Source organism: Lathamus discolor, chromosome 21 (genome assembly GCF_037157495.1).
Source record: "Lathamus discolor isolate bLatDis1 chromosome 21, bLatDis1.hap1, whole genome shotgun sequence".
NCBI classification, from domain to species: domain Eukaryota; kingdom Metazoa; phylum Chordata; class Aves; order Psittaciformes; family Psittacidae; genus Lathamus; species Lathamus discolor.
In genome coordinates, this window is record NC_088904.1 from 4,986,715 (window position 1) to 5,006,004 (window position 19,290).

At 62.2% G+C, this 19,290-nt stretch overlaps 3 protein-coding genes across 7 annotated transcripts; 1 reads left to right on the forward strand and 2 right to left on the reverse strand.

Annotated features, from left to right (window-relative positions):
- Positions 1-1,262: 1,262 nt before the first annotated feature.
- NR2F6 (nuclear receptor subfamily 2 group F member 6) lies at positions 1,263-8,842 on the forward strand. 3 transcript variants are annotated; one of them, XM_065659027.1, is made up of 6 exons: positions 1,994-2,054; positions 3,569-3,724; positions 3,823-3,859; positions 5,057-5,151; positions 6,252-6,776; positions 7,383-8,842. In XM_065659027.1, the coding sequence occupies exons 4-6, from the start codon at positions 5,139-5,141 to the stop codon at positions 7,655-7,657; spliced, it is 813 nt and encodes a 270-aa protein (XP_065515099.1). In that variant the 5' UTR covers positions 1,994-2,054; positions 3,569-3,724; positions 3,823-3,859; positions 5,057-5,138; the 3' UTR covers positions 7,658-8,842. The 3 variants fall into 3 exon arrangements, with proteins under 3 accessions (XP_065515098.1, XP_065515099.1, XP_065515100.1); XM_065659028.1 differs by having other exon boundaries at positions 3,569-3,859; XM_065659026.1 differs by lacking the exons at positions 3,569-3,724; positions 3,823-3,859 and having other exon boundaries at positions 1,263-2,054.
- A 177-nt stretch (positions 8,843-9,019) lies between these two features.
- On the reverse strand, positions 9,020-16,487 carry OCLN (occludin). 3 transcript variants are annotated; one of them, XM_065659025.1, is made up of 9 exons: positions 16,428-16,487; positions 15,543-15,587; positions 14,460-15,198; positions 13,357-13,515; positions 11,015-11,145; positions 10,652-10,828; positions 10,404-10,575; positions 10,082-10,123; positions 9,020-9,747 (listed from the first exon to the last, which is right to left on the reverse strand). In XM_065659025.1, exons 3-9 carry the CDS (start codon positions 15,183-15,185, stop codon positions 9,646-9,648), a joined length of 1,509 nt encoding a protein of 502 aa, XP_065515097.1. In that variant the 5' UTR covers positions 15,186-15,198; positions 15,543-15,587; positions 16,428-16,487; the 3' UTR covers positions 9,020-9,645. The 3 variants fall into 3 exon arrangements, with proteins under 3 accessions (XP_065515097.1, XP_065515095.1, XP_065515096.1); XM_065659023.1 differs by having other exon boundaries at positions 10,982-11,145; XM_065659024.1 differs by lacking the exon at positions 16,428-16,487 and adding an exon at positions 15,914-16,413 and having other exon boundaries at positions 10,982-11,145.
- Positions 16,488-16,878: 391 nt separating this feature from the next.
- On the reverse strand, positions 16,879-18,612 carry OCEL1 (occludin/ELL domain containing 1). The gene is made up of 5 exons (XM_065699982.1): positions 18,539-18,612; positions 17,930-18,372; positions 17,675-17,843; positions 17,363-17,410; positions 16,879-17,211 (listed from the first exon to the last, which is right to left on the reverse strand). The coding sequence occupies exons 1-5, from the start codon at positions 18,596-18,598 to the stop codon at positions 17,101-17,103; spliced, it is 831 nt and encodes a 276-aa protein (XP_065556054.1). The 5' UTR covers positions 18,599-18,612; the 3' UTR covers positions 16,879-17,100.
- Between the last annotated feature and the right edge of the window lie 678 nt (positions 18,613-19,290).

Sequence of the window (19,290 nt, forward strand, 5' to 3'; positions counted from 1 at the left end):
CTGCTTTGCTTTGCCTTCCCCTCATCCCCAGTGGAGATGCTGGCCCTGGCGCGTGGGTTGGGAATGCCAAAGATGGCACCATGAGGTGCCACAAAGGTCCTGGCAGCTCTGATCAACATCAGCATCCTTGGGGTCGCCCCACGGGGATAGACCTGCCCCGAGGGCACACCAAGGCAGACGGGACAGGGCTGCATGGGGGGGGACCCCATCTCTACACCGTGTCCCCTGAACTTCACCCCCAAAGTGAAGGGGAACGGAGTGATGCCGGAGCCACTGGGGCCACCACGGCACAGCCAGGAGGAGAGGTTGTCCCGCAGGTGGAAGGCGAAGGGAGGGCTATCCCACAGGGCTGTTCCCAGGTCAAGCACCTTTCCCAAAGCTTGTTTCTTCGCTAACGATTAACGAAGCACCAGCACCCAGAGCCTGCGGGGAGGCTGTACGGGTCCGACCTGATGAACCGCATTACAAACAAGGCTGCGGCCACCCGGCCTCAGCCATGGGGCCTGAGGGACCTCCAGTGCCACCAGAGCACCCCAAGGGCACAGCCCCAGCCCCCGCACCCCCCACACAAGCCGTGGAGCTGCGGCCTGGTGCTGCTGGCTGTAATTAAAGATCCTGTTGGGGCTGCTGGCAGGAGGATGGGACTCCGAACACCGGCGGCTTGGCCATGGGCCAGGCCTGGGGATGACTTCCCACCCGCATCCTGTGACCCACAGCCCCACGCGGCATCACACCATGTGGTGACACTGTCTCTTGTCCCCAAGGGCAGCTCTTGCCGCACCGCTGCAGCTTAGAGGTCACTTGCTGTGGGGACCAAGGGCCGCAGCCGTAACCGCAGCCATAATCGCAGCCGGTTAAGTGCCACGGCCCGGCAAACCGGCACAACAGCGAAGGGCCCTGCTCCCCAGAGGCCACGGCGGGGGCCGCATCCAACCACCTCCGGTACCCAAACGGGCTCTTTGACCACCCTGCCCGCACCCGGCATCGCAACCGAGGCCGTAGCCGGATCCGCCACAACCGGTACCACCGGCCCGCGGAGCCGCCCAGCCCCAGCCATGCCCAGCGCCGGCTCCCGGCTGCGGTGCGGAGCGGTGCCAGCCCGGTCCCTGTATGTGCCCCCACCCCGGCGAAGCGGCTCGGCGGGGGAGTGGGAGGGGGCTGCCCGGTGCGGCGGGGCAGAGGCCGGGGCAGGACCCGGCGGGCGGCGAGCGGAAGGGGAGGAGGACGGGGAGGAGGACGGGGAGGAGCATCCAGGGCGGCCACCGCGGCAGCGGCTGAACTTTGCTCTTTTCGCGGGAGGCGGGGAGAGCCCCGGGGCTCGGCGGAGCGGGTCCCGCCGGACCCGGACCGGGCTCGGGCTGCATGTACCGGCGGCGGCGGCGGGGCCCGTAGGGGCGAGGGCGGGCCGGGGCAGCGCCGCCTCCTTCTCCTCCTCCTTCCCTGCCGGTGCCGCGGAGCGGAGAAGCCACCGGGGGCGGGCAGCGGCGGCCCCCGCATGCGGCCGAGCCCCGGGGCTGCCGCCGCGCCCGGAGCCGCCGCGCCCCGCGGGGGGATGCGCCGCGCCGCGCCCCGCTCCCGCCGCCGCAAAGTTTCCACGGGGCCCCCCCGTTAACGGTGGGGGGGAAGGAAAGGAGGAAGCTCTGGGATAGAAGAAGAGGGGAGGCGGAACAACACCCCCCCCCTTAAAAACCGCGAACCGGCCGCCAGCCCCCCCAAAAAACTTGCTCAACTCGTTCCGGGAGGCGCTGGGCGCCGCGCACCGCTCCATGCGGCGGCGGGGCCGCCGCTGAGCCCCGGGGCCGCGGAGCCATGGCCATGGTGGCCGGCGGCTGGGGCGAGCCCAACGGCGGCGGCGGCGGCGGGGAGGAGGAGGCGTCCCCGGCGGGTGGCGGCAGCGACGCGGAGCACGGCGAGGAGGAGCGGGCAGGGGCGCCGGTGGACTGCGTGGTGTGCGGAGACAAGTCCAGCGGGAAGCACTACGGGGTCTTCACCTGCGAGGGCTGCAAGAGCTTCTTCAAGCGCAGCATCCGCAGGAATCTCAGCTACACCTGCAGGTAGGGACGGCGGCAGCGGAGGAGGGATGCGGGGGGAACCCAGGCTGCCAGAGCTCTGGCACGGTGGCAGCTTCCCGGTGTGGCCCCCCGATGCGGCTTCCCACTGGCATTCGGTGTGGCTCCGCGCTGGCCCACAGTGCAGGCTCTATGCTGGCTCTGGTGCGGCTGCCTGGTGGCCCTGGTGGAGGTCCCCAGCCTGGCTCCGCAGTGGCCCTGCTGTGGAGCACACACTGGCCCCGTTGCAGCACTAACAGGGGCCCCACTGCGGCCACAGAGTGGCTCCCGGTGCTCTGTACCTCACCTAAGCACCGTTCTGCCCGGAGCATCCACAGTCCCGGGATGGATCCCCTAGGGACGGGTGCTCTGGCACAGCCAGTGCCCAGATCCTCAACATCGCCTGGCTCTGCTCTGGCATTAACCACCATGGTCATGGCTTGCTCCAGTCACGGCCACTCTACCGGGAGGAAGCACCGGTGCAGCACCGAGTGTCATTTAACCGGAGATGTCAAGAGCGCGGTGTGCTGCGGGTGCTGAGCTGGGGAGAAGGGCTGCAGCAGATCCGGGCCCACCATCAGGGCCAGGATGTGACCCCTGCAAAGTTTCGAGCTGCAAATAACTCCGGAGTTCCAGTTGGGCTCAGAATGAGCATCGGGTGGGCTGGCTGGCGCTTGGTGGGGGACCCCATCTCTGGGCTGGTTTTGGGGTGTATATAGGGCAGAAATGTGTATTTAGGGGCTCACCCGCCAGTCTGGATCCACATGCAACCATTTCCAATGGTATTGGCTAAACCAGGGAGGGTGCTGCAAGGATAGCATGGGAACCCACAGCCGGCTGGAAAGGGGTCACCCCACCTCTGCACCCCACTTTCTTCCCACCTGAAGGGGTCTGGCTGCTTTGAGCTTCACCGGGTGGTGCTGAGATGCCTTGGGAAGGGAAAGGGCAGCGCTGCTGCTACGGCAGAAGCCGGCTCCGAGCCGCCTTGCTCTCGTTTGGGCGGCCTAGATTCATCCTCCCCCGTGCACAGCACCTCCTCTCCCGGCAGCTCCTGGCACCGGCGCTGCCGGGTCCCGGCTGACGTCAGCTTGAGCCACTCGTGGCTGTGGAGTGGGGACCTGGAGCTGCCAGTGTGGGGGAAGGGGCAGTTCTTGCTGCCCCTGGTCCTCCCCATTGGATGCAGTGTGTGTGGATGCAGTGTGTGCATCACCCCTGGCCCTGCCTCAGTTTCCCCATCCCATCATCAGGATCCACCAACGAGTGTCTGCTCGGGACTAATGATGTGGAGATGGGGAATACACATGGCTCTTAAGAAATCCCACTGTCCTGGAAAAAAGGAAAGGCCAATTTGGGGCTCCCTGTATGAGGGTTGGGCTCTGTGTCCCAGATGCTGCTTAGGTGCAGGGGTGTTGGAGGGCCTTCACTCTTGAGCATCCCAGATTTTACCGTGTCCTTGTCACCTTGGGCACCTACTTCAAATGTTTTGTTTTTTTTTCCCCCCTCCTCTTTGTGCTGGGAAGTGATTTTGGTGCAATAGAGAAACGTTGGTTTTCCAAGTAGGGAGTAAAGTGTTGGAGGGGCCAGGAACAATGCTCCCCCGGCAGCGCTGGCATCTGCTTTGTTCACCGAGTCAAAAGCAGCATCAAGCCAAGATTGCTCTAATTTGAATATTAAAAGTGAGTTGGATTCAGTTTAGTTCTTGCACTAAATAATTACACGTTCTAATTACATAATTAGCACAGTATACGCCTTTTGTGTTCTCACCCCTTCGCAGGTTGGTGCAGCTTATCCGTGTGAAAACTTGGCTGCGGGTGAGCTGCTGTCTGGAGCTGACATGGGTTTGTGGGGAGGGGGGTTTCCCGGTGCTGGGAATGTGCCCCGAGGCCGCAGTGAGGGTCAGCCTGGTTCAATGCAGGCTTTGGCCGCGGTGCCGGCAGCTTTGGCTGCGGCACTGATGAAGATGTGAGCTGTCGGGGTGATGAGCGATCGCTATCGCTTCGCTGCTGGAATAACTTTCTATCAGCAACACGTTTTAGGCTGCGCGAAGCGCAGCGGTGATGTTCGGGGTGAATTAATTCCGGTCGGAGCGCGGTGGGAATCCCTGCCTGGCTCGCCTCTGGAGTCGTGTAGGGATGAGGAGATTCGTGTCAGGATTCCCAGGCAGAGCCTGAGCTGCTGCCGGACATGTCCCAGCCCTGCCTGCGCCTCCCTGGTGCTGCTTAAACCACCCCCATTTATTCCTGGTTTCCTGGTACTCCCCTTTCCCTCCCCAGGAAAAGGGATGTGGGATGTAAACGCTCGGTGTCACCGGTGCCCTGCTGCACCCGTCGGCCGTGTGAGGACCGTGGGGGCCAGCAGATGCTGGGAATCAGGGCTGCAGGGGTTTGGATGCTGGTGATGCCATTCGGGAAAGATGGTGACTGGTTTGGTGGTGGCTGGTGCCACACTACATGGTGCAGGGCTACCCAGTGCCTGCAGCTCCTTGCCCAGGCTTGACCGGGCTACAAGAGTGCATAGTGAGACCCACACCGGGTCTGATTGAGGCCAGACCTCATGGAGGATACAAGGCTGGGCCACCACCGTGGGGGACACCCGGGGGTCTCAGGCTCAGCACCCAGCCAGTAGCAAATAGTTGGAATTCCTCACGTGTGTGGTGGTGGGGCCGGGGTGGGGGGTGGGGTGGGGGGTGAGGGTGGCGGGGGCGGTGCTGGCCGGATATGGGAGCATCACTCCCCAGCACCCATCCCGAGGATGGGAGCCCCGGGGGTGTCTCCAGCTTCCCTGCAGCCCAGGGCAATGCTGGCAACACGAAAGGGCAGCCCCTGCCGTAGGAGCTCGCTGTTTCCATAGCATCTGGGAGCGCCCCCGTGGCACAACCACGGCCGATGCCGAGCTCCGAGGCGAAGGGCTTTGTCCTGAGCTGGTGGGGAGGTGGGTGCAGGGACTCCCCCCACAGCAGCATCGCATCGTTCCTTACCTGCACCTCCTCATCCCGGTCCTGCCCCCAGGTCCAACCGCGACTGCCAGATCGACCAGCACCATCGCAACCAATGCCAGTACTGCCGCCTGAAGAAGTGCTTCCGCGTGGGAATGAGGAAGGAAGGTAACGCCAGGGCTGCAGGGATGGGGAAGCTTCCCGAGGGCTCCCAGTGCTTGCTTTGCTCCCCCACCTCTCCGCGACCCCCATTAGCAGGAACCCACCCCCCCACCCCCACCCCCCCGTTTGCCCCCTTTGTCTTTTCCCTCCCTCCTTGATTCCCAGTTGCTGCGGGCAGCACAGGTGGTGTTTGTTTGGAAAAGCTGGAGCTGATAAGGGGACACACTGGAGCCAGGACTGCCCCGGGCACAGTGGAGGTCCTGGTGCAGCCACACCGATCCCCTGGCTGCTTCCTTGCTCCCCATCACCTCGAGGCTGTGAACCCCAAATGCTACTGTAAAGGCGATGAAGGCTTTAGCCCCACATCTCAAATCCTGGCCTCAGGATGTGGCTGTGCCATGGCATGTATGGGAATGGAGATGCTGGATCTTCAGCAGGGCTTGGCGCGGGCTCTGCTCATGGCAGGTGGCATTGATGTGAGGAGCAAAGAGGGAAGGATACTGGAAGCAGGACAGTAATTCCCTCCTTTCCAGAGGAGTGGAGATGGCATTATTGCCACTTAGCATGATTTAGAGCTCTCATTTAAGTGGCTCATGAACAGCCCATAAATTAATTACTAGGGACTGAGCAAATAGTGGGCGCTAATGGGGGGGGGGGGGGGGGGAGCTGAGAAATGGCTCTCCCTGAATGCAATTAGGAGGGGGAGTGCCCTGGGGTTAACAACGCTTCCAGGATGGATGTTTTAGTTGCACGTAAATGATTGCCACCATGGGATGACCTTGGGTGGCAACTGCAGCTGGCGGGGGGGGCCATGGTGCTAATGGCACACCCAGTTTGGCATGGCACGGCACTGAGGCCATGGCCAAGCCGCATCGCTGGCACCCTGGGAGTAACTAGTGAGTCACTGGGATGTTAAATGGATTAACATGGTGGGAGCAGCCTGTGGCACACACCACCTCCCTCTCCCATAGAGCCTGAAAGCTGCCCCTTGTTCTCGGGGTGGATGAGAAGTCCATCTGGGATGCTGGAGTGTGGTGGGAGCATCCTGCATGCTTCCTGCTTGGGGCAGGGGGATGCAGGCAGATGCCTCTTTTTCTTGCCCACAGCCGTGCAGCGGGGCCGGATCCCCCCCAGCCACTCCAGCACCAGCCCCAACACGCTGCCCAGCGGGGAGTACTTCAACGGGCAGCCAGTGTCGGAGCTCATCTCGCAGCTCCTGCGGGCTGAGCCCTACCCCGCCGCCCGCTATGGCTCGCAGTACGCGCAGCAGGGCAGCGTCATGGGCATCGACAACATCTGCGAGCTAGCCGCACGCCTCCTCTTCAGCACGGTGGAATGGGCCCGGAACATTCCCTTCTTCCCAGAGCTGCCCGTCTCCGACCAAGTGGCACTGCTGCGGCTGAGCTGGAGTGAGCTCTTTGTCCTCAACGCGGCGCAGTCGGCACTGCCGCTGCATATGGCCCCGCTGCTGGCTGCCGCTGGCTTCCACGCCTCCCCCATGTCGGCCGACCGCGTTGTCTCCTTCATGGACCAGATCCGCATCTTCCAGGATCAGGTGGAGAAGCTCAACCGGCTCCAGGTGGATTCGGCGGAATACAGCTGCCTCAAAGCCATTGCGCTCTTCACACCAGGTAGGTTGGAGCCGCGATCCCATGGTCAGCCCCCTCTCCCCAGGGAGCATCTGCCCCCTATTTCCTTGGGATTCCAGATTCCAGAGAATCATAGAATCCTAAAATGGTTTGGGTTGGAAGGGACCTTAAAGCTCATCCAGTTCCAACCCCTGCCACAGGCAGGGACACCTTCCACTAGAGCAGCTTGCTCCAAGCTCTGTCCAACTTGGCCTTGTCCTCATGCCCTGGCACTTCTCCAGCATGGTTTGCAGCATCCCAGCTTGTCCATCCGGGTGCAGGGATGAGCTTTCCCAGGGCGATGAGAATGAGACCTGCAGGAAAACAAATACCTCCCCATACACTGGGGGAGGATCTTGGGGAGCCCCATCCCTTGGTCCATCCGTGCTTATCTCTGTGCCTGGTGCTTCCTGGTGGGAATGAGCCTGCAGCACCCATTGCAGCCAGGGGGGTCCAAGCCATGCTCTTGAGCCACGCTGCATCCCCATATGCAGTGAGGAGCAGCCGGCAGGAGCATGGCCATGGCAGTTGGTTGAGGAGAGGGACTCACTGTGGATATCGGGTGGGGGCTCCGATCACTGACCCTTCTCCATCCCACCCCTCCTGCAGATGCCTGTGGCCTGTCGGACCCAGCGCACGTGGAGAGCTTGCAGGAGAAGGCTCAGGTGGCCCTCACAGAGTACGTGCGGGCGCAGTACCCATCACAACCACAGCGCTTTGGGCGGCTGCTGCTGCGGCTCCCAGCTCTCCGCGCCGTGCCGGCCGCACTCATCTCCCAGCTCTTCTTCATGAGGCTGGTGGGGAAGACGCCCATCGAAACACTAATCAGGGACATGCTGCTGTCCGGGAGCACCTTCAACTGGCCCTATGGGACAGGGCAGTAGGGGACAGATACCCCACAGCCGGACCCAGATTTCCTCCCATGCCCTGAGATAGTGCCATCTCCCGGGAGCCCCGGACTGCTCTGGTCCCTGCGCCACTCACCCCAAAAGCAATGGGGTCATGGCGTTGTCCTCCTAAAGCTGAAGGTACTGGCCCTGCTGCCGCCGTTGGACACCAAACTTTTCTGTACCCCGTGAAGTGGAGCTCCCCAGCGCCTTGGTCCCAACCCTCAGGGACCTCGGAGGATCCCCAGGGCTGGTCCCTTGCTCTGCCCTGCATCAGAGCCCAGGGAAGGGGCCACCATTCACTGGCTGTCCCTCCAAATCTGAATGTCAGATGGTGGGAGGCTTGGACAGAAGATGATGGGAGGTGGGACCAGCCAGACTGGAGCACAGAGCTGTCTGCTGTGGGACCCCCTTTGTGCCCTCCCTACCCTCCAGTGCTGGCAGTGATGGAAAAAGGGTCATTTTAAACCCCTTTTGTGTCCTGCAACATGTGCCCAGCCTCGAGGACTGAAACACTGAGCTTGGAGCAGCCCCATTTTGGGGACTGGGCTTGCCCATGCCTGGTGCAAATCCTGCACCGCCCGGCACTTTCCACAGAAGCATCTTCACTGTTGGGGCATGGGGAGGGGTACACATAAGGGGTTGGGGGTATAGTGGAGGAGAAGGGGGCACAGGGGTGGCTGATGGGGTCCAGGCACCATGCAGGGCTCATTCGCTGCTGCCGCGCTTGGTGCTTCACCCACCCCTTGGGCCACATCCAGCACCCACCACCATCCCCACACTGGGGGAGATGGGGGTCAGCAGCCCCCTCCCCGTGCTCGCTACATCCCTGGGCCTCATTATTACTTTTTAAGCCAAGTTTGGGGAGGAAAGGAGACACTGGGAGGGGACAAAACGGGTGATGCTGCTGTGGGGGTGCTTTGTCCCCAGGGCTGAGCCATAGTGGAGGAAGGGACTTGTGGGGGCATAGCCACCTTGGAAGGATGGAGATGCCCCATGGTCTCATGGGTGCAGGATTAGAGGCCATGGAGGGGGGGGGTGTGTGGCCCCCCAGAGCTCTGCTTCTCAGGAGCTGGAGGCAGGAGTAGCTGCAGGAGTTGTCATTTAGATTGATTCACTGCAAATATAACCCTTGTTCAATGATACTTAACAAATGAAGTCAATAAAAGATGTTTCTTACAACAGAGGGGCTGATCCTGCTGGGAGGCTGTAGTCCACCCTGGGGTAATGGGGGAGGTGGAGATTCCCCCCCCCCATACCAAAGCCACTGTAAGACACCTAAAATGGGATGGGGTTTGGAAACACCAGGGCTTTGCAGGGGGCTCCTCGGTGATGTTCAACACAGGATCCATTGGGAAGAAAGGATCCTGTTGGGGAAGACCAGGATGAGGGAAGCAGAAGCCAGCAGGGGTTTGTACTTTGGTTTTGGGGGCAGGCGGGTTGGTGTTTCCCCTCTCAAGGTGCTCCCCTCCCCCCAGCCCTGCTGCTGCCCCTTCTACCCCAGCACTGATTTAAAATCAATAGATACAATTTATTTAATATTAAAAAAGAAAATTACACAGTTTCAGCCAGTTCCTTATAAAAGATCCCTGCCTAAAGGGGGGCTCAGGGAATGTGGGGTTTTGCCCCCCAACAGCCCCACTGAGGGATGCTCAGCCCCATCCAGCACATCCCTGTGGGGCTGCAGCCATATTTGGTACCCAGACCCTGGTGCTGCCACAGGGAGACAGGAGCTGCAAACCCCACCCCCCCAAGACGTATTTACAGCAGCAGGAGCGGACCCACAGCCCCAAAGGCACAAGAAGTGGGGGGAGCATGGAGGGGGCACTCCAGCAGCCCCAGCGCCCTTGGCACCAACATCATGGGCTGGCTTCGAATGGTGGCTTTGGGTTTTGTCAATAGAAACAAAGGCACAAAGGCACCAAAACCCTTTGAGAGGTGGATGGGGAGCCCATCCTGCCGTGGTGGTGCTGGGGGGGCACAGGCTACCCCCGCACCTTGTCATAGGCTTTCACCATCCGCTTGATGTGGAAAAGTTTGTTGCGGAGGGTTCTGGTCTCCAGCTTCTTTGCCTGGTAGTCGGAGCTCTGGAAAGCAGCACAGGAGCAGCGTCAGTGGTGGGGGACAAGGGAAAGGGGGGCACAGCTTCCACCTTCCCCGCCTGCATCACACCAACCCAGCCCCACAGAAACAGGGGAGAGCTTGGGAAGCTCTTCCCTAAGAGGACGCTGGGACACTGGGATGGGTTGAGTGGAGAAGCTGTGGCTGCCCCATCCCTAGCAGTGCTCAAGGCCAGGTTGGACACAGGGGCTTGGAGCAAGCTGCTCCAGTGGAAGGGGTCCCTGCCCATGGCAGGGGTTGGAGCTGGAGGAGCTTTAAGGTCCCTCCACCCCAAACCATTCCAGGATTCCATGCACTCACCCACTGTAGGTCCTTCAGCCTGTTGTACTCCTCTGCAACATCCTGTGAAGGGAACAGGCAGGAGGTGGGGGTCACAACTGCCCAGCACAATGAGGGTGTTCCCATGGAACAAGGACTTCCCTGCAGCATCCCTAATGCCCCAAAGTATCCCAAGGCCCCACAGCATCCACCCCCAATGCCCTGAAGTACCCCAGATACTCCACAGCATCCTGAGGCCCTGCAGCATTCATCCCCAATGCCCTGCAGCATCCCAGATGCTCCCCAACATCCATCCCTTGCCTCCCTACAGTTTCTCAGCAATATCCCTGTGGCTCCCACAGACCTGGTACTGGGGACTGTCCTCAGAGATGCTGTCGATCTCTTTGCTGAGCTCGTTGATGCGGTCGCTGACACCATCCACCTCGGCGCGGAGCTGCCGGTAGCGCTTCAGGTCTGTGTCAAACTCCTGCTTGTACCTCTGCCGGGTGCTGTCCGAGGTGATGGGCGGGTAGAGACTGCAGAGAAGGGTAGGGTCAGGCCCTAGAGGGGGCAGCTCTGGATGTTGGGGTGCTCCACAGGGTCCTGCCTCACCTCTCCCACTGCTCCCGGTCCCGCTCGTCGCCGGACTCCACGGCTGTGGTGTAGTCAGTCTCATACTGGGAGTCCTCCAGGTCAGGGTGGCGGCGGCGGCGGCGCCCACGGCGTGTGGGGGCTCTGCTGGGCTTCTCCCCTGGCACGCTGGGGCTGAGCCCCTTGTCCGGCTGGTCACTGCAGGGGACACAGGGACACCAGCTAGTGCCCAGGCCAGGGAATGGGTTGGGTTGGAAAGGATCTTAAGCTCATCCAGTTCCATGTCATCCAAGGCTCTGTTCAACCTTGAGGGTCCCCCCACACCCCAGAGCTCCCCATTTGGCTGCTCACCCGTGGGTGCTGTAGGTGCCAGGGGGGTACAACCTGTCCTGGGGGCTGTAGCTGTATGCAGGGGGGCTGCAGGGCAGCACAGTGATGGGGCTCGTTGGCTTCTCCGAGTAAGTGAGCGTGGCGGTCTCGTCCTGCACGCTGGTCCCGTCCGCCACGTTCTTCACCTGCAGCAGGGAGAAGTGTCAGGATGGGTTGCAGGGACACTTGGGATGTAGCACATGGAGACATTGGAATCCATCCCAGAAACCCCGGCGCAGCTGTGGCAGGGGGATAAGCCATGGCAATGGGGTGTCCCACACAGCTATGCAGAGCAAAAGTTGGGGGGCAAGAGATGGTGGAGCCCCATAGAGGATCATTTGGGAAGGGGGAGGCTGCAGGAGAAGGGTCCACAGACCCCACTGGGCAAAGCCACACACAAAGGAGTCCCACCAGGACGTGCTCACAGATGGACACCTGGCTCTGCACCCCCAGGGTGACCCCGCCAAGCTCCGCAGGGGGCTGCATTCCCACCTCATCCAGCATCACCTCCCCCAGGCCCCCCGCTGCTGCGCCAGCACAGCCAGGGCTCCTCAAGAAGGACATGGGGCATCCGTGTGTCCCTCCTCCCGCTTCCTTCCTGCCCTTTGTGGGTTGTTTGTGCCGGAAGCCTGGGACAGAGGCCCTGGGGACGTCACCGCCAGCTCCGTCCGGCAAAGCCGCTTCCTCCTGTGCTTCCCACTAGTGAAGACACAGTTAACTGGGGGCCCTGTCCCCACTCTGCCTGATGGAGCTGGCACGGGGACAGCCAGGTCCCTGTGCCACAGCAGTACAAGGCTCATGCCTGCTCGAAGGTCACCCTTTATCTCGATCACAAACAGGGAACAAGGTGTCCCAGGAGGGTTTCACACCCTGGTGCCTTCCCACTGCTGCATCCCCAAGAGTGGGGATGTGTGACCGGAGGGATGGTGGCATTGTGGGGACAACCCAAAGGGCAGGGGAGGGGGTGCTCGGGTTCTGCTCCCCCCCACCCCCCCAGGAGCCAGGAAATGCTTTGCAAGGGTGGGACTTGGTAGAAAAACAAATAAATCCGAACAAAAGGTATTTCTGCAGCATGAACAATAAAGGAGAACTGCAGCAGTGGCAGGCGCAGGGGCACGCACTGGGACAAGCAGCTCCGAGCTCAGCTCCAGCTCGGCTTTGAAGTGTTGGGATAAACTTGGGACTCCGGTGGGAAACCCAACGCCTGTGCATCCCCAGGTCACCCCAGGGACGGGATGGGGACAGGGCTTGGGCAGCACCCTGGGAGCTGTACTCTGGGGTCTTCCTTCCCTATGGATCCTGCAGGCTTCCTGCAGCCTCCCTGCAGAGACACCAGCTCTGGGAGCTAGAGCAAGGACAGGATGGAGCATGCCCCAGCACACAGTGGGGCTGGAACAGTGAGGCTGGACCCGGCACCTCCCCAGGGTCCCCCACCCAAGGAACACAGGCTTTGGAACCCCAACAGTGCTGGGTTGGGTGCTACAAAGCCCCAGCGTCCTCTGCGGCACAACCACATAGAGCAGAGTTAATCATTGCCGTGACTGAAACCAAAGGGTGCCGCAGAGCAGTGACTCAGGGCTGGTGTCCCCAAGCATGGGGCGAGTAAGGAACCCAGAAAGGGGCTTTGGACAAGGGCCTGTAGGGACAGGCCAAGGGGAATGGCTTGAACCTGCCCGAGGGGAGACTGAGATGAGCTCTGAGGCAGAAGCTCTTCCCTGTGAGGGTGCTGGAGGCGCTGGCCCAGGGTGCCCAGAGAAGCTGTGGCTGCCCCATCCCTGGCAGTGCTCAAGGCCAGGTTGGACACAGGGGCTTGGAGCAAGCTGCTCCAGTGGAAGGGGTCCCTGCCTGAGGCAGGGGTTGGGACTGGATGGGCTTTAGTGTCCCTTCCCACCCAAACCATCCCATGATTCTATGACCCAGAGCCTCAGCACTGTGCTCCTGGCATCCCGCCCATCAGATCCCACCCTGTTTGTCTTTCAGGGAGTTTGAGTCCAGCTCGAAGCCTCATTGTGCCAATGGGGAACAGAACCAGCTGGCAAGAGACACAGCACCCAAACGGGGTGGCAGGGAGGGACCTGGTGAGCACCAAGCACAGCATCGCACCAGCAGCGATAACACCATACCCGGAGCAAACACACCAGCACTGGGCACAAAGAGACTCCAGTCACAAAGCTGTGTCCAGGCTGCGAACAGGGAATGGCACAGGCTCAGCACAGCCCCAGGATCCCCAACCCAACAGTGCTCTGGGCACGTTCAGCCCCGTTGAGGAAGGGCAGGCAGGGAGGATGCTCATGGGGGGATACAGGGTACCCTACCCCAGGTACCCAACAGCATCCCCAGCCCACGCTGGGACTCACCCACTCCTCCACGTTGGGACCCTCTGGGACCACTGGCACCTTGTCCCAGTAGACATTTTGCTTCCCGTACTTCCAGATCTTGCTCCGTGTCTTGTGAGCGAAGAAGCAGATGAGGCAGAGCAGGACAACAATGAGGAACCCGCAGACGATGGCCACGGCCTGAATGGGTGCAGAGAACGGGAGGGCTGTGAAGACCCCATCCCAGGGTCTGAGTGGCTTGCGCCTCCCTGGGCTGAGTGGGAATTGCTCCCCTCATCCCAAAATCTTCCTGCTGTTGGATCCCCCAACATGGTGGAAGCAGAGGGCCAGAACCCTGCTGTGCTGGGCAGCCAGGATGGAGCCCATCATGGATTCAGGAGCTTTTGGCACCATATTTTCCCATGGGAAGAGGACATGTTTGGGGCTCAGGAGCAGCAGGATCCCTGCCCCGATGGTTTCTCATGAGCCACATCCCTGGAGCTGCACCAGCACCGGGGCTGGGTGAGGACAAGTTAGGCCACACTTGGCCTTTGCATGGAGCAGGAGCAGTGCAGGCGCCTCAGCTCCCCATGCTCAGAACGCAGGAATGTGGCACAGCCAGCCCAGCCAGATGGGAACCGGCAGCGCCAGTCCCAGCCCATGTGCCACGCAGCATCCCTGCTGGCCCCAGCCGAAACCCAGGCTCAGGAGCTTGGTTTTGAGGGTTCGCGCTGCCCCAGTGACCTTCTAGGGCTCCCGAGACAAGCCAGCAGCATCAGGGGTGCCTGGGTAGAGCTGACACCCTGCTTGGCAGCCTGAGCCAGCACCCAGCCTTGCTCAAACACATTTACAACCGAGGAGACCAAAGTACCAGACACCAGGTCTGTGTCGGGACAACAGCCTGTCCCCTCCCCGAAACTCCCTGGTGGCAAAGGGCCAGGCTGGGGTCCAGTCCCAGCAGCTGCCTCCTGCCCTCCGCAGCCACCAAACCCACTAAAGACATCACGGGAACCCCCCCAGCTGCACACCCATCCCAGGAGCAGGACTGTGGTCACCAATGCTCTCCCTGCCCTTGCTCAGCATCACGTTTGAAGCAGAGCAAGGAAAGAGGGGGGTCTGGCCAGAGCTGGGGGGTCCCTCCTCACCTCCTGGGGGTCCACAGTGCAGTAGTGGTAGAGGTACTGGTTCAGGTAGGTGCCGCTGCTGTAGATCTGGTTGCACATGGTAAGCAAGGGGTTGTAGTAGTAGCTGCCGGTCATCTGTGCCTGGGGGTTGACGCCGACGACATAGATGATGGAGGCGATGAGCATGAGGAAGGCCAGCACGGCGCAGGCCACGATCACCACCAGGTAGAAGCGGCGGGAGCGGGAGCTGCGGGATTTGCTGATGCTGCCCACAAAGAGCCCCAACTGTGCCAGGAAGCACAGCACAGCCATGGCGATCATGAAGCCGTTGGCTGTTCGTGGGTTGGTAACGCCGCCGTAGTAGCTCCCGTAGCCGTAGCCGTAGCTCAATCCGCTGCCATAGTAGCCGGAGCCATAGAAGCCCCCCAAGCCGTTGCCATAGAGCCCCCCGTAGCCATAGCCATACTCCCAGGCCAGGGTGGAGGCCACGCAGGCGAAGATGGCGATGCAGAGCAAGATGACTACCACCTCCAGGATCCGCACCACGCTGGGCGGCGAGCTCCACTTGTAGAAGTGCTGCGGCACATCCTCCACGTAGTAGGAGCCCGGTGGGGGAGAGCGGGCACCAGTGCCGTTGCCATAATCTCCCGTGGGGGACCCGTAGCCCGTGGGGGGTCCATAGCCTGTGGGGGGCCCATAGCCCGTGGGGGGCCCATAGCCCGTGGGGGGGCTGTCGTAGGTCTTCATGCTTCAGAAAAGCCTGGTGGGGAGATGGACGGAGCCATGGGAGCTGGCTGTGCAAGCAGCGCAAGGCAGGTCTGACGGGTGCCTCTGCACACCCGATGGGGACTTTGGTCCCCGTCGCCAGCCCAACGGCACTGTCAACACCTGCCAGTGCCCAGCACCACCAGAGTCAGGGCGAATCGTGGGGAAACTGAGGCACAGAAGGAGTGACTCAGCCAGCATCACCCAGCAGAGCTGCTCGGTCACAGCCCAGCCCTGCTCCATCCACCAGCCCTGACCCCCCCTCGACTCCCCGACCACCAGACCCCATCTGAATGAAGTGGATTGTTCCAGGTCTAATTAAACCAGAAAAGCTCTTACCCAAGGGCAGTGCTAACCCCGAGGCTCTCTCCGTAAGCAGATCCACTGGATTAAATAATAACAACAAGAAAACACACATTAGCAACACCCCAGCGAAAAGCAGCAAATTGCTTTCAAAGTCTTTTTTGGAGGGGTTCCCTTAAAATCGATGCAAACACACACACCCCCCTCAGTGCAGAGACCCCCCGACCCAGACACACCACCATGGAGCAGGAGAAACCTGAATCCCTGCGAGAAACCCAACCCCGACGGTGCAGGATGAGGCTCGGACAGCAGCTCCCCCAACACGGCTTCAGGGGATCCCGGTCCCCCCAGCCCCGCCGCCCCGGGGACCCCCGCCCGAGCGCACGGCAGCAGCGAGGACCTCCCACCTCCGAGCACAACCGCAGGGTCTCAGGCTCCCGGAGCGGTAACGGGGACGCGGCGACCCGACGCACCCCCAGTGGCGGTGCGGAGGACACGGGACCGGGGGCTCCGGGAGTCCCTTCCTCGCTGCGGGGGCACCGGGCGGGGACAGCGACCCCCGGGAGGAGCCTCCGCCTCTCGCCTTCCATCCGCCGGGACTACGGGAGCCCCGGTACCGGTGCAGAGTCCGGTGATGATCCCGGGGACGTCGATGTCAGTGGGGACCCCGGTACCGGTGGAGACCCCGGTGTCGGTACCGCTGGGGATCCGTTGAGGACCCCGGTACCAGTGGGGTCCGCGGTCCCGGTGTGGAGCCCGGTGAGAACCGCGCTGCGCGCAGGAGCGGCGGGGAAGGCGGGACCCTCCCCCCCAGTGCACGGCGGGGAGCGGGGAGACCCCCTCTAAGCCCTCCGGTACCGCGAACTCGCTCGCCCCCCGGTGACGGTACCGGGGGGTCCCGTCGGACACGAAGCCACTCACCTGCCCACACCTCTGCCTCTTTGTTCACCTTAAAATGGCAGCCGGGAGCGGCGCCGGGCGCTGCGGGAGACCGGCCCCGGCCCGGCCCCGGTTTCCGCCTCCGGGGAGGGGTGAGATGGGAGGTGGGGGGGGCAGAGCCCCAGGGGCCGCCCCCCGCTCCCGACGGCGGTTCCCAGCGCCGCAGCCCCGCGGGAGCTTGGTTAAAGTGCACGGAGTGAAATAAGGGGGAGCCCAAAATGGGGGGTGCGGGGGGGGGGGGGGGGCACCCCGGGTTGGGGCCCTCTGGGGGTCTGGGCTCTCCCCCCCTCCGTTGTTTGCTTGGGGATAGAGGGGTCCTATGAGTGCAGGGCTGGGGATACACCAAGACCCCTCTGAAAACATCACTGTGCTTTATTAAACCCAGTTCTACACACACCCCCCCCAACCCCCCCAAATCACACGGGGTGCAGCCAGGGCTTGGATCCCACACAGGAACAGGCAGCACCTACCCAGTTCCTGGGGCTCCCTGAGAGCACAAGAGCACCCAGAGGACCCCAAAACCAGCAGCACTCTGGATTCGCTCTCAGTGCCCAGGTGGGTGCAATGGCAGCATCATCACCCCATTCCCCAGCACCCAGCCCTTGCGGTCCCCCCTGGGATCCCGGTGCCAGTACCACGGTGTCAGTGCGGAAGCTCAGAAGGTTCCAGCGCAGTCACGGTCGTACTCCTGGATCCGCGCCTTGATGTGCGTCAGCTTCTGCTTTAGGTACTCGCAGCGCTGCTGCTTGGCCAGGAATGCCCAATCCTGATGGATTGTGCTCAGCCAGGAGGAACCTGGCACCATGCCCTGGCACCAGGGTCCCGCTGTGCCCTTGGGACCCCCCCCAAGAGATGGGCAATGGGGAGAAACACCATGGGGCTTGCAGGAACAGATCATGAGCCCTTCCCCTGTTTACCTTCTTCCTCATGTACTCATGCAAGACATGGGCCATCCTGCTCCCATCCTGTGGGGCAAAGACACATCTGGGAGCCCTGGGGGCCCGGCCTGATGGAGCAGGGCCCTAATGAGGCACCAGAGCTGAGGAATGAGAACCTCACCCCAGGCGTAGCCAGAATTGCTCCTGCTCCTTCATTTCCCAGCAGTTCATTTTCCTTGGAGCACTGCTGGTGCAGGATCCCGCATGTCCACACGTCCCCTCCAGGCCCCCCAACCCACTGCACCCCCTCAGCTCATCCCCACCCTGCAGAGACGTCCCAACTCAACACACCCAATGGGCCCACTGTGCTGCTGGTGCCTTGCTGGTGCTGCTGGCTTCCAGCTCCCTGGGGAGTGTGCTGCGGATCTCCCAGAGCAGATCCGTGTATTCCCACAGCTGATCCTGGAAGACGCCCTTGTAGCCTTCCCGCTGTTGGGAGCTCCGGATTACCGGATACCTTCTGCATGGCCACAAGGACACGAGGCTCAGGGTGTTGCAGGTCCCCAAGGTTCTGCGGCCATTCCCATCCCTACAGGAGTCACTTACACCACGTAGTCTGGGAGAGCGTGTGGCCGAGGAGCCAGTCCAGGGGGGACAGAGCTGGGCCCCGGCTTCTCCCACCTCTTGGCAGAGGAGATGCTCTCTGTGGGTCTCCCTGACGCCACCACCTCATCCTTGAAGGTGACGCGCCGGGCATGAGCTGCCGGTGGCTTCAGGACGTCAGGGAGGGGGGTGAGGCTGTAGGGCCGCCGTGGTGCTGGGCGCAGGGGAGGAGCACCCGGTGCTGTCCCTGCTCCCGGTGGTGGCAGGACTCCCAAGGACATCCCGGTGCTTCCCCATCTGGAGCGGCAAGAGGCTGAGGGGTGGGCAGAGCCGTGCCGGGAGGATGAGGATGATGAGTGGGGCCCCAGCCAGGCAGGTGATGCTGTTGAGGAGGGGGCCATGGTGCAGCCCCCCGAGGGTGACGGTGCTGGCATTTGCCACTGCCACTGCCAGGAATGGGAAGCACAAGAGCCTGTTGAGAGCCACGGGTGTCCCCCAGCCCCAGGAGGGTGGTGGGGAGCAGCCAGGTTGCCCCAAGCCTCCACGAACCCCCAGATGGGACTTGATGGAGATGAAGCCAAATGCCTCTAGCCGAGCCTCAGCTCTCCATACCCGGTTCCTCTGCCATTGGCTCCCAGCAGATTTGGGGTGCTTGGGGTCCCCTGTGTGCATGCGGTGGCTGCTTCGCTTCCCTGTGTCTGGGCTCAGCCCCGCTGGAGGAGAAGCCCCAAGATGAGCAGGGATGGGAGCAAAACCCATGGCAAGACCACACAGATCGTGGTGTTACCAACCCTTTTTGTGTGCCTCAGTTTCCCCTGTTTCCTCAGTTTGCCCAACCCCTGCTGCCCTTTCCCCATTGCTCACCAGGGACTTAAAAGGGGCCACTGAAGGGGGATGTCACCTCCCCTGCTGTGGGCTTCAGCCTGGAAAACCAGGGTGGGCAGGAGCAGGGATGTGCTTGACCCCTTCTAGGTGGGGAATGGTCCCTCATCACCACCACCACCACCAAGGACGCTGTGGATGCTGCCGGGCCCATTCCAGGCAGACCCCGCTGTCACTCCCAGGCTCCGTCTCTCCCTGTCACCCCCTGCAGGACATCATGGAGTCCCCGAGCCCCCGCCGTTACCTGCCCGTTCCATGGTGGGATCCGGCCCCGGGGGTCACCGCGACGTCCCGCCGCCACCGCGGCCTGGCACCGGCGTTAACCATTAACAGCGATGTGCCACACCCGGCGCACCGCGGGGCTGGAACCGCCCCGGCTCCGGTACAGCCCCACGGAGGGCACCTTCCTGCACCCACCTCTGCAGGGCCCAGCATCAGGTTTGGCTTTGAAAAGGGGGTGCCCGGCGACCCCAACACGGCCC